This window comes from Lissotriton helveticus, chromosome 5_1, assembly GCF_964261635.1.
Source record: "Lissotriton helveticus chromosome 5_1, aLisHel1.1, whole genome shotgun sequence".
Classification (NCBI taxonomy): Eukaryota; Metazoa; Chordata; class Amphibia; order Caudata; family Salamandridae; genus Lissotriton; species Lissotriton helveticus.
This window is the reverse complement of record NC_136065.1, coordinates 2,134,981,805-2,134,999,071: the sequence shown is the minus strand read 5'-3', so window position 1 is coordinate 2,134,999,071 and position 17,267 is coordinate 2,134,981,805. Positions and strand designations below refer to the sequence as shown.

The window sequence follows — 17,267 nt, the reverse complement described above, 5'->3', positions numbered from 1 at the left end:
GCCACCCTTCCCTCCTGTGCCCAGCGTGCTCTCCTTTTTTGGGAGCACACAGCAGATGCAATTTCCTTCCAGCCCACTTCTTCCTCTTGAATGTGTGTTCACATGCAGTTTTTGTAATTTACCCAACAAGATTGGGGTCTGCCTCATTCCTGGATCAGTGAAACAAATTCTGCAGGTTCACATGTAACATCGTCATACTGCTGTGCAATTTATTTTTTTATTTTGCTTTTGCCATTGCACCGTAATAATCTCATTTGTATCAGCAAAAACATTGGTAACGCCGAAAGGCTGAGTAACACCATTGAAAAGAGAGATATTTGGCTTTGCCAATGCTTGTTGCCTGTTGTGATTATCACACAACTTCCCTCCCTTTAGAGGTTTTGTGATGCATTTGCTCCATTTTGACAATGCAGTTTACAGTGTGAACAATGTAAATAAATAACCAGGACGCACCAGAGTCAGTATATCATGGAGTTTATTTATGGCAAAGCGGCAGTTCTTGGAACTGAATGGCAAACTCTAGACATGCTTTGTGTTACACGCGTGGCTCCGGCGCCCTCTGTATCCAGTGACCGAGGCTGCTCTTCATCCCCTGTCCCAGCTGCTGAACAGACAGGCTAGGAAGCTGGTCTCCTTCTGATGAACTTTTAAAACAAGGGGGAGGACACAGAGCTTCTATCACAAATGCAGAGTTCAGTGTGTCAACAACACAAACACAAAACAGAATAAAAATAACAGAGAAAAGTGCTCAACACCATTCGGCTAAAATATAGGTTTGGCTTAAGTGTGACACTTCACGCAGAGGGGTGAGGGAAGCAGAACACAAGAATAACATTTTAAAAATCTTTACTGTACACGTGGACTGGGGCTCTCTCGCCCACGCCATTTCCTGCTGCCTATTTACACGTTAGCGATGAGCACTTGTGACATGGCTGCATGAGTGGTTTGGTGATCATGTGCACGTGACAGTGGTTATGAAGGTACGTGGGATGGTAGCTCGGAGGGTACTGCCAAGTGTGCAATGAGTATTGGTACCAGACCTCTGAGGATCCCGCTGCGTGTGCAAGGAGTACTGGAATCAGACCTCTGGTGATCCTGCTGTGTGTGCAAGGAGTATTGGTATCAGAACTCTTGTGATCCTGCGGAGTGTGCAAGGAGTATTGGTATCAGACCTCTGGTGACCCTGCTGCGTGTGCAAGGAGTATTGGTATCAGACCTCTGGTGATCCTGCTAAGTGTGCAAGGAGTATTGGTATCAGACCTCTGGTGATCCTGCTAAGTGTGCAAGGAGTATTGGTATCAGACCTCTGGTGATCCTGCTAAGTGTGCAAGGAGTATTGGTATCAGACCTCTGGTGATCCCGCTGCGTGTGCAAGGAGTATTGGTACCAGACCTCTGATGATCCCGCTGCGTGTGCAAGGAGTACTGGAATCAGACCTCTGGTGATCCTGCTGTGTGTGCAAGGAGTATTGGTATCAGAACTCTTGTGACCCTGCTAAGTGTGCAAGGAGTATTGGTATCAGAACTCTTGTGATCCTGCGGAGTGTGCAAGGAGTATTGGTATCAGACCTCTGGTGATCCTGCTGTGTGTGCAAGGAGTATTGGTATCAGACCTCTGGTGATCCTGCTAAGTGTGCAAGGAGTATTGGTATCAGACCTCTGGTGACCCTGCTGCGTGTGCAAGGAGTATTGGTATCAGAACTCTTGTGATCCTGCGGAGTGTGCAAGGAGTATTGGTATCAGACCTCTGGTGATCCTGCCGCGTGTGCAAGGAGTATTGGTACCAGACCTCTGATGATACCGCTGCGTGTGCAAGGAGTAATGGTATCAGACCTCTGGTGATCCTGCTAAGGGTGCAAGGAGTATTGGTATCAGACCTCTGGTGATCCTGCTGTGTGTGCAAGGAGTATTGGTATCAGACCTCTGGTGATCCCGCTGCGTGCGCAAGGAGTATTGGTATCAGACCTCTGGTGATCCTACTGTGTGTGCAAGGAGTACTGGAATCAGACCTCTGGTGATCCTGCTGCGGGTGCAAGGAGTATTGGTATCAGACCTCTGGTGATCCTACTGTGTGTGCAAGGAGTATTGGTATCAGACCTCTGGTGATCCTACTGTGTGTGCAAGGAGTACTGGTATCAGAACTCTTGTGATCCTGCGGAGTGTGCAAAGAGTACTGGAATCAGACCTCTGGTGATCCTGCTAAGTGTGCAAGGAGTATTGGTATCAGACCTCTGGTGATCCTGCTAAGTGTGCAAGGAGTATTGGTATCAGACCTCTGGTGATCCTGCTGTGTGTGCAAGGAGTATTGGTATCAGACCTCTGGTGATCCTGCTAAGTGTGCAAGGAGTATTGGTATCAGACCTCTGGTGATCCTGCTGCGTGTGCAAGGAGTACTGGAATCAGACCTCTGGTGATCCTGCTGTGTGTGCAAGGAGTATTGGTATCAGACCTCTGGTGATCCTGCTAAGTGTGCAAGGAGTATTAGTATCAGACCTCTGGTGATCCTGCTAAGTGTGCAAGGAGTATTAGTATCAGACCTCTGGTGATCCTGCTGTGTGTGCAAGGAGTATTGGTATCAGACCTCTGGTGATCCTGCTGCGTGTGCAAGGAGTATTGGTATCAGACCTCTTGTGATCCTGCCGCGTGTGCAAGGAGTACTGGAATCAGACCTCTGGTGATCCTGCTGCGGGTGCAAGGAGTATTGGTATCAGACCTCTGGTGATCCTACTGTGTGTGCAAGGAGTATTGGTATCAGACCTCTGGTGATCCTGCTGTGTGTGCAAGGAGTATTGGTATCAGACCTCTGGTGATCCTACTGTGTGTGCAAGGAGTATTGGTATCAGACCTCTGGTGATCCCGCTGCGTGTGCAAGGAGTAATGGTATCAGACCTCTGGTGATCCTGCTGCGGGTGCAAGGAGTATTGGTATCAGACCTCTGGTGATCCCGCTACGTGTGCAAGGAGTATTGGAATCAGACCTCTGGTGATCCTGCTAAGTGTGCAAGGAGTATTAGTATCAGACCTCTGGTGATCCTGCTGTGTGTGCAAGGAGTATTGGTATCAGACCTCTGGTGATCCTGCTAAGTGTGCAAGGAGTATTGGTATCAGACCTCTGGTGATCCTGCTGCGTGTGCAAGGAGTACTGGAATCAGACCTCTGGTGATCCTGCTAAGTGTGCAAGGAGTATTGGTATCAGACCTCTGGTGATCCTGCTGCGTGTGCAAGGAGTATTGGTATCAGAACTCTTGTGATCCTACTGTGTGTGCAAGGAGTATTGGTATCAGACCTCTGGTGATCCTACTGTGTGTGCAAGGAGTATTGGTATCAGACCTCTGGTGATCCTGCTGTGTGTGCAAGGAGTATTGGTATCAGACCTCTGGTGATCCCGCTGCGTGTGCAAGGAGTAATGGTATCAGACCTCTGGTGATCCTGCTGCGGGTGCAAGGAGTATTGGTATCAGACCTCTGGTGATCCCGCTGCGTGTGCAAGGAGTATTGGTATCAGTTATGTATCTATAGACCTCTGGTGATCCTGCTGCGTGTGCAAGGAGTATTTATATCAGTTGTATATCTACGTACTTCTTGTGATCCTACTGAGGGTGCAAGGAGTACTGGTCTCAGTTGTGTATCTACAAATCTCTGGTGATCCTGTGGAGTGTTAAGACTCTAGAATGAGTGCATACCTCTTGGGTCCCTGCTTGGCCTGTAAAGAGCTCTGTTACGTCTCTAGAATGAGTATATATCTCTTGGGACCCTGCTTGGCGTGTGAAAAGCTCTGTTAAGTCTCTAGAATGAGTATATATCTCTCGGGACCCTGTTTGGCGTGCAAAGAGCTCAGTTACGTCTATAGAATGAGTATATATCTCTTGGGACCCTGTTTGGCCTGTAAAGAGCTCTGTTACGTCTCTAGAATGAGTATATATCTCTTGGGACCCTACTTGGCGTGCAAAGAGCTCAGTTACGTCTATAGAATGAGTATATATCTCTTGGGACCCTGTTTGGCCTGTAAAGAGCTCTGTTACGTCTCTAGAATGAGTATATATCTCTTGGGACCCTACTTGGCGTGTAAAGATCTCGGTTACTTCTCTAGAATGAGTATATATCTCTTGGGACCCTGCTTGGCGTGTAAAGATCTCGGTTACGTCTCTAGAATGAGTATATATCTCTTGGGACCCTGCTTGGCGTGTAAAGAGCTCTGTTACGTCTCTAGAATGAGTATATATCTCTTGGGTCCCTGCTTGGCCTGTAAAGAGCTCTGTTACGTCTATAGAATGAGTATATATCTCTTGGGACCCTGCTTGGCGTGTGAAAAGCTCTGTTAAGTCTCTAGAATGAGTATATATCTCTCGGGACCCTGTTTGGCGTGTAAAGAGCTCTGTTAACTCTCTAGAATGAGTATATCTCTCTTGGGACCCTGCTTGGCCTGCAAAGAGCTCAGTTACGTCTATAGAATGAGTATATCTCTCTTGGGACCCTGCTTGGCGTGCAAAGAGCTCAGTTACGTCTATAGAATGAGTATATATCTCTTGGGACCCTGTTTGGCCTGTAAAGAGCTCTGTTACGTCTCTAGAATGAGTATATATCTCTTGGGACCCTACTTGGCGTGTAAAGATCTCGGTTACGTCTCTAGAATGAGTATATATCTCTTGGGACCCTGCTTGGCGTGTAAAGAGCTCTGTTACGTCTCTAGAATGAGTATATATCTCTTGGGACCCTGCTTGGCGTGTAAAGAGCTCGGTTAGGTCTCTAGAATGAGTATATATCTCTTGGGACCCTGCTTGGCGTGTAAAGAGCTCGGTTAGGTCTCTAGAATGAGTATATATCTCTTGGGACCCTGCTTGGCGTGCAAAGAGCTCTGTTATGTCTCTAGAATGAGTATATATCTCTTGGGACCCTGCTTGGTGTGTAAAGAGCTTGGTTACGTCTCTAGAATGAGTATATATCTCTTAGGACCCTGCTTGGCGTGTAAAAAGCTCTGTTACGTCTCTAGAATGAGTATATATCTCTTGGGACCCTGTTTGGCGTGTAGAGAGCTCTGTTAACTCTTTAGAATGAGTATATATCTCTTGGGACCCTGCTTGGCGTTAAAGAGCTCTGGTACGTCTCTAGAATGAGTATATATCTCTTGGGACCCTGCTTGGCGTGTACAAAGCTCTGTTACGTCTCTAGAATGAGTATATATCTCTTGGGACCCTGCTTGGCGTTAAAGAGCTCTGGTACGTCTCTAGAATGAGTATATATCTCTTGGGACCCTGCTTGGCGTGTACAAAGCTCTGTTACGTCTCTAGAATGAGTATATATCTCTTGGGACCCTGCTTGGCGTGTAAAAAGCTCTGTTACGTCTCTAGAATGAGTATATATCTCTTGGGACCCTGCTTGGCGTGCAAAGAGCTCTGGTACGTCTCTAGAATGAGTATATATCTCTTGGGACCCAGCTTGGCGTGTAAAAAGCTCTGTTAGGTCTCTAGAATGAGTATATATCTCTTGGGACCCTGCTTGGCGTGTAAAGATCTCGGTTACGTCTCTAGAATGAGTATATATCTCTTGGCACCCTGCTTGGCCTGTAAAGAGCTCTGTTACATCTCTAGAATGAGTATACATCTCTTGGGACCCTGCTTGGAGTGTAAAAAGCTCACTTAAGTTTCTAGAATGTGGCAGGTAATGATTTGTCTGCAGGTGGTGCAAGAGTGTATAAAGCTCAAAGAACAAGTTACTTACCTTCGGTAACGCTTTTTCTGGTAGATACTATATCTGCCTGTGGATTCCTCACCTTGTGAATACCCCCTGCGTCAGCAACATTCGGAAATTCTTTTTTCGTAGCCTCGCGCCGACGTGGACTCCTGACGTCATAGAGACACGACCTCGCTCGCGACTCCGCTGACGTCACCGACGCCTATAATAGGCCCACGCCGGCATGATGACATCAGTTCCGCCCTTTTTTCCGTGCCATCGAGGCACACGGACGGACCAATGACAGTAGAAATATGCAAGTATACACAGTACACAGTACTCAAGGCAACACACACAGTGTTAAGCAAAAGCAGGAAAGCAACTGAAACATTTCCTTGACAACAAAATATATATATATTACAGTACAGTAACTCTGGCATAGAAGAGTGGACAACGGGGAGGCGGGTGGGTCAGTGAGGAATCCACAGGCAGATATAGTATCTACCAGAAAAAGCGTTACCGAAGGTAAGTAACTTGTTCTTCTGATAGATACATCTGCCGTGTGGATTCCTCACCTTGTGAATAGAGTCCCACAGCAGTCCCCACTCCCGGAGGAGGGTGTCCACTCTTCTAAACCAGGAAATCCTGAAGGACAGAGCGCGCAAAGTGGCCGTCCCTCCTCACTTCGGAATCCAAGCAGTAATGCTTCGCGAAAGTGTGGAGGGAAGACCAAGTTGCCGCCCTACAAATATCCTCCACAGGCACACCTCTAGCCAATGCTGAGGTTGAAGACTTAGCTCTAGTTGAATGAGCCCTTATACCCTCTGGTGGTTCCTTACTGGCCAAAGAGTAGCAGATCTTTATGCAGAGGACGATCCATCTCGATAAAGTTCTTTTATGGACCGCTCTTCCTTTCTTGCAGCCAGCAAATCCAACGAAGAGCTGGTCTTCCAAGCGAAAGTCCTTGGATCTGTCCAAGTAAAAGGACACCGCCCTCTTAGGGTCCAGACGGTGCAGTCTCTCCTCCTCCTTGGAAGGGTGAGGGGGAGGATAGAAGGTAGGAAGGGTAATGGACTGTCCTAGATGGAAGGGAGTTACCACCTTAGGCAGAAAAGCAGCCCTGGTCCTAAGAACCATTCTATCAACATGAATGGTCAGGAATGGGGGCTTGGAACTAAGAGCTTGAAGCTCACTAACCCTCCTTGCCGAGGTTATTGCAACCAGGAAGACTGTCTTAAGGGTAAGAAGCCTCATGGGACATTTGTGGAGAGGCTCAAAGGGAGCACCCATCAAAAAGGTCAATACAAGATTCAAATCCCACTGAGGCACAATGAAAGGTGAAGGAGGGAACATATTAGTAAGACCCTTCAAAAACCTTAAGACCACAGGAGACTTAAAAAGAGAAGGCTGGTCAGGCAAGCAGAGAAAAGCCGACAGCGCCGACAGGTAACCCTTCACCGTGGCAACCGTCAGACCCTGCCGTGCCAAAGAAAGAGCAAATTGGAGAACATTAGACAAATGGGCCCTCAAAGGATCAACAGACCTTTCCCCACACCACGTGACAAATTTCGACCATCTATAAGAATAGATGGACTTAGTGGAGTCACGCCTGGCTGACAAGATGACATCCACAACGTCAGGCGGGAGGGAAAAGGAATTCAGGTTGCCCCGCTCAATCTCCAGGCATGAAGGTGCAATGTCTGGAGGTGGGGGTGTAGAACCTGCCCCTCCATCAAAGAGAGGAGGTCTGCCCTGAGAGGGAGACGGAGCGGCGGGTGAGAGGAGAGGTGGAGTAGATCTGTATACCACACCCTTCTTGGCCAATCCGGAGCAACCAATATGACTTGGGCCCGGTCTTGGCGAATCTTCCTCAGAACCCGAGGAATCAAGGGTATGGGGGGAAACGCGTAAAGGAGTTGACCTCTCCAACTCAACTGAAACGCGTCCCCCAAGGCTCCTTGCATCGGATACTGGAGACTGCAGAACGACAGGCAGTGCGCATTCTCGCGAGTGGCAAACAGGTCCACCGAGGAGTCCCCCACATCTGAAAGATGTCGTGAACCACCTCCGGGTGAAGCCTCCACTCGTGGTCGGCAGAGAACTGCCGACTGAGACTGTCTGCACGAACGTTCAGAACCCCGGCCAGATGATTTGCCATCAGACAAATCTGATGGTCCTGAACCCAGGACCAGAGACGCAGAGCCTCTCTGCAGAGACACTGCGACCCTACTCCTCCCTGCTTGTTGATGTACCACATCGCAGTCGTGTTGTCCGTCAGGACTTGAACAGACTGACCGCGAAGGGAAGGGAGGAAGGCCTTGAGCGCCAAACGTATCGCCCGCAATTCTAGAAGGTTGATGTGAAGCAACCTTTCCTCTGGAGACCAAAGGCCCTTGACCTCCAGATCCCCCAGATGAGCACCCCACCCGAGAGTGGATGCATCCGTTATCACCGTGGCCACCGATGGGGGAAGTTGGAAAGGCTTTCCTTGGGACAGATTGCCTTCCACGCCCCACCAAGACAGATCCGCTGCAGCTTCTCTGGAGATCCTCACTGACTGCCTGAGATCTCCGCTGTGCTGATACCACTGCTTGCGGAGGCACCACTGGAGCGCCCTCATGTGCCAGCGTGCATGGTTGACCAACAGAATGCATGAAGCCATCAGACCGAGCAGGCGAAGGACCTTCAGGACTGGAACGACCGCTCCATTGTAAAACAAAGGAATCATCTCCCGTATGTCGCGAATCCTTTGAGGGGGAGGGAATGCACGACATACGGTTGTGTCCAGTACCGCACCTATGAACAGGTTGCGCTGGGAGGGCACCAGGTGAGACTTGGGTACATTTATTGAAAAACCCAACCTGTACAACAACTGGGTTGTCTCCCGCAAATGATGGAGCACTCTCTCTGACGACTCCGCTTTGATCAGCCAGTCGTCTAAATAAGGGAATACAGGAATCCCTGACCTTCTGAGATGTGCCGCCACCACTGCCATCACCTTGGTGAAGACTCGAGGCGCAGTAGTAAGTCCAAACGGAAGGACCGCAAACTGGTAGTGCTGCGATCCCACCGTAAAACGGAGATACCTCCTGTGCGACTTCAGGATTGGGATGTGAAAGTAAGCATCCTGCAAGTCGAGTGACACCATCCAGTCTTCTTCTTGCAGCGCTTGAAGAACCTGAGCAAGGGTGAGCATCTTTAATTTCTCCTGTTTCAGATAGAGATTCAAGATCCTGAGATCCAGGATTGGACGATGCCTGCCATCCTTCTTCGGAATCAGGAAATACCGGGAGTAGCATCCCTGACCCCTTTCCTGCTCTGGGACCACCTCTATCGCACCTTTTCTTATCAGAGTCAAAACTTCCTCTTGCAGAAGAGACAGATGCTCCTCGGAGCAATACCCTTGGCAAGGAGGGAAATTGGGAGGGAATTCCCGAAAGGGAAGGGCATACCCATTTTCTACAAGATTGAGAACCCAAAGATCTGACGTAACCGATTCCCAATCCTGTAGAAAATGGGTAAGCCGGCCCCCAACCGGACCCACATGATCCTGAATGTCGGATCTAGGGCTGCTTCTCAGGGGCAGGAGGGTTGGAGGAAGTGGAGGAGGAAGAGATCTGACGTCCACGAGGACGCACTCTTTGCTTTCCCCTGTAAGACCTGTACAAGGAGTTTTGCTGCTGCTGTTGTTGCTGCTGCTGCTGCTGGCCTTGCCGGAAATTCCGAAAGGCAGGGCGGCCAAAACCTCTGAATCTTCTGCCAGTTGAAGAACCTCTCACTTGAAGACCCAAGGATTTAGCAGTCGCCTTGCAATCTTTAAACCTCTCAAGGGCCGCATCAGCCTTCTTCCCAAAAAGGCCTGAACCATCGAAAGGAAGATCTAATAATGTCGCCTGAACATCAGCCAAAAAGTCAGAAGATTTCAACCAGGCAGACCTCCTAGTAGCGACAGCAGTGCCCATAATGCGCGCCACAGAGTCTACAGTATCCAAACCGCTCTGAATGACCTGGCGAGCCGCTGCCTGAGCGTCAGAGATGACTTCCTCAAAATCCTTCCTGCTGTCATCAGGAATTTTTGGAACAAGAACATGTAAAGAGTCCATCAGAGCGTGTAAATATCTCCCCATCAAGCAAGTGGCATTTGATGACTTCAATGCCATACTGGCAGAGGAGAAGGACTTCTTTGCTACCTGATCCTGCTTCTTTGCCTCCTTCTCAAAAGGAACCTGAGGGAAAGCACTAACGTTCTTCTTGGAGCATGCAGCCTGAATGACCAAACTCTCCGGTGAAGGGTGAGAGGTTAAAAAGGCAGGATCATCAGGGGCAACCCTGTATCTTCTGGCTACACTTTTAGAGACAGCTGGAGCCGACAAAGGTTTTTTCCACACCTCTAGAATGGGCTCTGTCAGAGCATCATTGAAAGGAAGAAGAGGTTCCACCACTGAACTCGGAGAATGGAGTACTTCAGTCAGAATATTAGATTTGAATTCTGCTGTAGGCAAAGTCAACTTAAGGAGACTGGCAGCCTTCCTCATAACCAAATGATAGGGTTGAACGTCCTTAGAAGGAGTGCTAGAACCTGATGGTAACTCCCACTCTGGAGAGAAATCCAGGCTTCCTGCTTCTGCCAAATCCTCAAAAGTATCCTCATCCAATTCACCCTCTTCAAGGTCAGATTGTGAATCCAAAAACCTCCTTTCCTCCAGAAGGCGTTGAGCCTCTCTTCTGGATCTCATCTTGACCCGTTTTGCCCTCGGATCCACCATCGGCTCCGACGGATTCGGAATCGACGTCGGGATCGAATCCGCAGGTTCAGAGGGATGTGTTCTAGGCCGACCCGGAGCAGGCGAAGCCGGAACCGGCGTCGACGGCTTCGGTGGAGCCGGAAAATGCCACGGCGGCGTCGGAGCCGGCATGTAAGGCATAAACGGAGCCGGAGGGTAGGAGTGAGGGACTCCTAAGTTAAAAGCCAAAGGACCCATGGGACCCGAAGGTGCACCAGAGGGGTACCACGACCTCGAAAAGACTCCATACATCGCGTTGAGAAACGCAGAAGGGTCCTGGCCTGGGGCAGGAAATGGTGGCTGAAAACCTTCAGGCCTGTCTCGAGGAGCGTTCGGATTCGGCTCACCTAAGGGCTCGGGACCCTCATCCTCATGAGGCTCCTCCTCATCTCGGACCGGGGACGGCGCCGGAGATGGACTCGGAGCAGGATTCGGAGTCGGAGACGGAGCCGGCGCCCGTGACTCAGAAGGGGAGGCCTCACCTTCAGGTTCTGGATCCGAAACATCAATGGTCACCACCTTCGAACGTACCTTCGGTGACCTCGACCTCGATCCCGACTCCTTACCAGAACGACGTCGGGACTCATGTCTCCTCTTCTTATGTTTCCTCTTTTTTGAAACATGATCCGAAGCCGACTTCGAAGACGACCTTCCTCGAGATCCAGACCTGGACCTCGATCTCGACTTCGACCTCGCCCTTCGAGAACGAGACTTCGACGATTTTCCCTTTCCAGCTTTCATCTTAGCCATCAGGAGCTTCGCCTCTCTGTCCCTCAAGGCCTTCGGGTTCATCTTCTTACACGAAGAGCAGTCCTCCACATCATGGTCCGAGCTCAAGCACCAGATCGGTAATGGACATCATTTTGCCGCATTCTCTGCAGGGCTTGAAGCCGGTCTTTTTCGAAGACATTGTCGAAGAGACAGGATACAGAGACGCAGAAAATGTTAATACAGACAACAAAGTATCCGTTGGCTACAGAGATTCCCGATAACCGTTAGCGTCGACGACGCGGAAAAAAGGGAACTGATGTCATCACGCCGGCGTGGGCCTATTATAGGCGTCGGTGACGTCAGCGGAGTCGCGAGCGAGGTCGTGTCTCTATGACGTCAGGAGTCCACGTCGGCGCGAGGCTACGAAAAAAGAATTTCCGAATGTTGCTGACGCAGGGGGTATTCACAAGGTGAGGAATCCACACGGCAGATGTATCTATCAGAACTGCGGCGCTTGTAGGGAGAGTTTGCAAACACTGCTGAGAGCTCAACGTGTAAGCAGCTCTAGAAAAGAGAAAAGAATTGTGGCTTCATTCACCTTGAAGTATGTGCTAAGCCTCAACAGACATTGAGGAAGGGTCTCAACAGACTGTTGAATGTGTAAGGACAGTGTAGAGAACTTGGATGATACTGATTTGGGCAAGGAGTTTAGAACAGATTGTGGGGTGTGAGCTTGAGAGAGCTCACGTATCACTACTGGGCATGCTGGTTATGATGCAAGGCACTGCTGAGTGTAAAGCGATCTAGGTGCACTGATGTGTGTGAGGAATCAAGGTAGTCTGGGTAGACTACTGAGTGTGCGGGATCAAGGTGTCCCAGGTAGAGTGCCAAGTGTGCATGATCAAGGTTTCATATATAGAGTGCCAAGTGTGAAAGATCAAGGTGTCCCATGTAGAGTACCGAGTGCAGGATCAAGGTGTCCGCAAGGTGTCCCAGGTAAAGTGCAGAGTGTGCAAGATCAAGGTGTCCCAGGTAGAGTGCTGAATGCGGGATCAAGGTGTCCCGCAAGATGACCCAGGTAGCCTAGTGTGCAGGATTGAAGTACTTTGGGTAGAGTGCCGAGTGTACAAGATCAAGGTGTCCCATGTAGAGTACTGAGTGCAGATCAAGGTGTCCGCAAGGTGTCCCAGGTAGAGTGCCGAGTGTGCAAGATCAAGGTGTCCCAGGTAGAGTGCCTAGTGCAAGATCAAGATGTCCCAGGTAGAGTGCTGAATGCGGGATCAAGGTGTCCCGCAAGATGTCCCAGGTAGAGTGCCATGTATGCAAGATCAAGGTGTTCCAGGTAGAGTGCCGAGTGCAAGATTAAGGTGACCTGCAAGGTGTCCCAGGAAGAGTGCCGTGTTTGCAAGATCAAGGTGTCCCGCAAGGTGTACCAGCTCGAGTGCCCAGTGTGCATGATCAATGTGTCTCAGGTAGAGTGCTGAATGCAGCATCAAGGTGTCCCGCAAGGTGTCCCAGGTAGAGTGCCGAATGTGTGCAAAATCAAGGTGTCCCAGGTAGAGTGCAGAGTGTGCAAGATCAAGGTGTCCCAGGTGGAGTGCCTTGTGCGGGATCAAGGTGTCCCGCAAAGAGTCCCAGGTAGAGTGCTGAGTGCGGGCTCAAGGTGACCCGCAAGGTGTCCTAGGTAGAGGGCCGAGTTTGCAAGATCAAGGTGTCCCGCAAAGTGTCCCAGGTAGAGTGCCGAGTGTGCAAGATCAAGGTGTCCCAGGTAGAGTGCAGAGTGCGGGATCAAGGCGACCCAGGTATAGTGCAGAGTATGCAAGATCAAGGTGTCCCAGGTAGAGTGCCGCGTGCGGGATCAAGGTGACCCGCAAGGTGTCCCAGGTAGAGTGGAGATTGTGCAAGATCAAGATGTCCCAGGTAGAGTGCCGAGTGCGTGATGGTGCCGAACTTGGGGAATCAAGGTGTCCCACAAGGTGTCCCAAGTAGAGTGCCGAGTGTGCACGATCAAGGTGTACCAGGAAGAGTGCCAAATGTGCAAGATCAAGGTGTCTCAGGTAGAGTGCTGAGCGCAGGATCAAGGTGTCCCACAAGGTGTCACATGTAGAGTTTAGAATGTGCATGGTCAAGGTGTCTCGAGGGGTCATGTCTAGAGTGCCGAGTTTACAAGATCAAGATATCCCGGGTAGAGTGCTGAGTGTGCGGGATCAAGGTGTTCTTAGTTGATGGCAGTGTGTGCTGGATCAAGGTATTCTGGGTAGAGTGCCGAGAGTGCAAGATCAAGGTGTCCCAGGTAGAGTGCTGAGGGATCAAGGTGTTCTAGGTAGAGTACCAAGTCTGCAGGATCATGGTTTCCTGGGTAGAGTGCTGAATAAGCAGGATCAAGGTATTCTGGGTGGAGTGCGTAGTGTGCAGGATGAAGGTGTTCTGTCTAGAAGTGCCAAGCGTGCAGGATCAAGTATCCTGAGTAGAGTGCCGAGTGAGGAGGATCAAAGTATTCTGTGTGAAGTGCAAACTGTGCAAGATCAAGGTGTTCTGGGTAGAGTGCAGAGTGAGCGGGATCAAGCTATTCTGGGTAGTGCCGAATAAGCACGATCAAGGTATTCGGGGTAGAGTACCCAGTGAGCAGGATCATGATATTCTGGGTTGAGGGCCTAGTGAACAGGATAAATATATTCTGGGTAGAGTGCCGAGTGTGCAGGATCAAGGTGTTCTGGCTAGAATGCAGAGTGTGCAGGATCAAGGTGTTCTGGCTAGAATGCCGAGTGTGCAGGATCAAGGTGTTCTGGGTAGAGTGGCAATTTAGAGGTAACAAGGTGTTGTGGGTGGACCACTGAGTGTGCAGGATCAAGATATTCTGGGTTGAGTGAGCAGAATCTAGGTATTCTGGGTGGAGTGCCGAGTGTGCGGGATCAAGGTGCTCTTGGTAGAGTGTCGAGTGCGCGGGGTCAAAGTGTTCTGGCTAGAGTGCAGAGTGTGCGGGATCAAAGTGTTCTGGCTAGAGTGCAGAGTGTGCAGGATCAAGATGTTCTGGCTAGAGTGCAGAGTGTGCTGGATCAAAGTGTTCTGGCTAGAGTGCAGAGTGTGCGGGATTAAAGTGTTCTGGCTAGGGTGCCAGGTGTGCGGGATCAAAGTGTTCTGGCTAGAGTGCCAGGTGTGCGGGATCAAAGTGTTCTGGCTAGAGCGCTGAGTGTGTGGGATCAAAATGTTCTGGCTAGAGTGCCAGGTGTGCGGGATCAAAGTGTTCTGGCTAGAGTGCCAGGTGTGCGGGATCAAAGTGTTCTGGCTAGAGTGCCAGGTGTGCGGGATCAAAGTGTTCTGGCTAGAGTGCCAGGTGTGCGGGATCAAAGTGTTCTGGCTAGAGTGCAGAGTCTGCGGGATCAAAGTGTTCTGGCTAGAGTGCTGAGAATGCAGGCTCAAAGTGTTCTGAGTAGAGTGCCAGTGTGTAGCATCCAAGTGTTGGCACTATGAACGGTGACGGCTTCTCACTACACGGGTTCCTTGTAGCTTTCGCTAGTCCAAGCCAGCCATCACATACTGTTAGGAATAGTTGTGTGCACTTTGTATAAATTATTCTCATAGACACCTGCCCGTACTGGCTAGACATGTATTTGACATGCTTTTATCCTCCCAAGATGGCAGGGTCTGCAGGATTATATAAATGGACTAGTAAATTCCGATGGCAGCCGAGGCCAAATAAAATAACATTTGACAACATGGAACCGAAAAATAAAATGGGATAAGTCTAATAGTGTGACAATCAACGTAGACGCAGACCTCACTCTGGAACCCAAGACAGATGTTGTGGTAAAACCTCCTGTGAACATGCTCAGACTCTGGATACTCATTTCCTTGTGCGTTGGCTCCTCACAGTTTTTGAGCCATGGCCACACTGTACTCACAAAGTCTATGTTGATGGCCTTTACAGAGGGTTTCCGAAAATCATCCTCAACAATTTATAAGAGGTGCAAGCCTCAGCTTCCACACAGGCACCACATCTCATGTCCCTGACTCAATGCAAGGCTCCCACCACATCTCAGCTCCAGGAACTTATGCAAGGCTCCTACCACATCTCAGGCCCTGGATAAACCTCATGCTCTCACCACTGCACTGGCTTCAGCCATTTGCCGACCAGGCTAGCACCACATCCCAGGTCCCGGAGTCTACGCAAGGCCCCTACTACATCTCAGGTCCTGGATCTTGTGCAAGGCCCCTACCACATCTCAGGCCCTGGATCAACCTCGTGCTTTCACCATTGCACTGGCTTCAGCCTCTTGTCTGGTTACTCCCATGCTGGCACCCCATGTCACATCAAGTTTCCTAGAACAGAAATGTCATCCCCACTGCCCTGGATGCAGTCTACGTTCCAAGGCACGTGCCTCGCTTCAACAGCACCCGAGAAGGAGGTTGCGCTTTCTGGCAGAGCCAACAAACTTTGGAACTCACTCCCTTCTAATAAAGACCTTGCAAAAGCACCCCACTTTCTTCAGACCCTGAGTGATCAATAATGCCACTGAGAACAGGAGAACAGCAGTGGCATCCACTGCAAGCCTCCGTACCCAGAGCTCCGACAGTAAGGACTCGGGAACAAACCCTACATGCCATAACCTATGTGGAATGAACGCTGCACAAGGTGCGCACCTTCGCTTTTCACGTAACCTTTAACCTACCTGATGCATACCAGCAATGAGAGCAGCCCATGTCTTACCACACCAAACTGCCCACATAGACACCAACAACCACTGGTGCCTTCAACCAAATATCAAGGTGGGGACCTCACCTACCACACCAAACTGCCCACATAGACACCAACAACCACTGCTGCCTTCAACCAAATATCAAGGTGGGGACCTCACCTACCACACCAAACTCTGCCCACATAGACACCAACAACCACCGCTGCCTCCAACCAAATATCCAGATAAGTGTGTATGTGCTGCTATGCCTCACTGGTGGCAACTGAGTGTAGTATAGATGACAACAGAACGTGGGCAGGAGTACGCTGAGAGCAGGCCATGCAGCAGCCATTTTGTGGAAGGGGAGCCACCCTACTTTAATCAGGGTGCAGGACTGTGGAGTGTTTGAAGACACGGGGAGGGAGGGCTTCCCACCAGGGGTTCCAGAAAACCTGGGCAGGCCATTAGTACTTCAGGAAGATGGTGGGCTGGGCTCAGCTGTTCACAAAGTCCAAAGGGCTCTGGCAGTTATAAACTAGGAAAGTGCTAACTCACCCAACGTATCAAAGTCATTGACACTAGCTGCTAGTAGGTGGCTGGGTTTGTAATAAAGCCTTGATTCCAGGGCGTACAACCTTTTGCATACTCATTGTTCTTTCTGATCACTTTTATATCTTATAAACTGCCGCACAAGTGGGGTTTCAAGCTGAATGAACGTGTCTGTCTGTAGGACCTCTACACAGCTCCACATAAGAACATAAGTGACAGCACTCAGTCTATATTACAAAGTTCTACTAGAGCTTGGGCCTATAAGTACAACTCTGTGTCCCTATCATGGACATTACAATGGACCTGCTGTTATTACACATAGGTGTGCATACTATCATAACTTCAAGAGCTGTATTATCAAAAATGTTCAATGTGGGTGCCTGCTTTTTGCACCCCTGGGGCCGTTGGGTATTACAGAAGGGGCTGCATATTCTTCCACAGCCCTTTCGGTACTATAGATTGAGCTTCCACAGCCTTTCGGTACTATAGATTGAGCTGGATGGGGTGTGGCCCCCTGCGAATAAGGAAACACCTTGCCTACGTACCTGTGCCAAATTATAGATGCGGGTGCAGAGGCAAAGAGGCCACCAGGAGGTGTACTGATTGTCAGCCACACTGACCAGGCACACAGCACCCCCCTTCCCTCCCAGGTGGTCCTTTAGAGGGGGGTGTCAGTGTTGGGGAAACCACAGATCTCCCCTGTCATTCAGGTTTAGTCATGGTTTGTAGATTTATAGGGTGCGGCTTAACACCTGTGAGGGTATCCAGGCGCGGTCCATGAGCACGGGAAGATTAAGTAATTTGGCCACAATCACAGGATATTGTACTGACACAGAGACTCGAACCCGGATCCCCAGCTCTGGCAGCCGTGCCACATACT

The 17,267-nt window shown here is 50.0% G+C and overlaps 2 protein-coding genes across 12 annotated transcripts in view; both read right to left on the bottom strand.

Annotated features, from left to right (window-relative positions):
- Positions 1-458: 458 nt before the first annotated feature.
- On the bottom strand, positions 459-5,598 carry LOC144752352 (uncharacterized). Its single transcript, XM_078640290.1, has 3 exons — positions 5,578-5,598; positions 1,833-4,940; positions 459-1,656 (listed from the first exon to the last, which is right to left on the bottom strand). The coding sequence occupies exons 1-2, from the start codon at positions 5,596-5,598 to the stop codon at positions 3,627-3,629; spliced, it is 1,335 nt and encodes a 444-aa protein (XP_078496416.1). The 3' UTR covers positions 459-1,656; positions 1,833-3,626.
- FNBP1 (formin binding protein 1) overlaps positions 459-17,267 on the bottom strand; it is an 878,539-nt gene continuing 861,730 nt past the window's right edge. For all 11 annotated transcript variants that reach the window (XM_078646220.1, XM_078646221.1, XM_078646222.1 and 8 more), the window contains one exon: positions 459-644. In XM_078646220.1, coding sequence (XP_078502346.1) covers positions 586-644 — 59 coding nt within the window. In that variant the 3' untranslated portion in view covers positions 459-585. The remainder of the gene's footprint in view (positions 645-17,267) is intronic.

Coding starts and splice junctions, on each gene's coding strand:
- LOC144752352 (XM_078640290.1), bottom strand. CDS start 5,598: ATGTATACTCATTCTAGAGAT. Junction 4,941..5,577: donor TGTATACTCATTCTAGAGAT/GTAACAGAGCTC, acceptor GGGTCCTAAGAG/ATATATACTCATTCTAGAGA.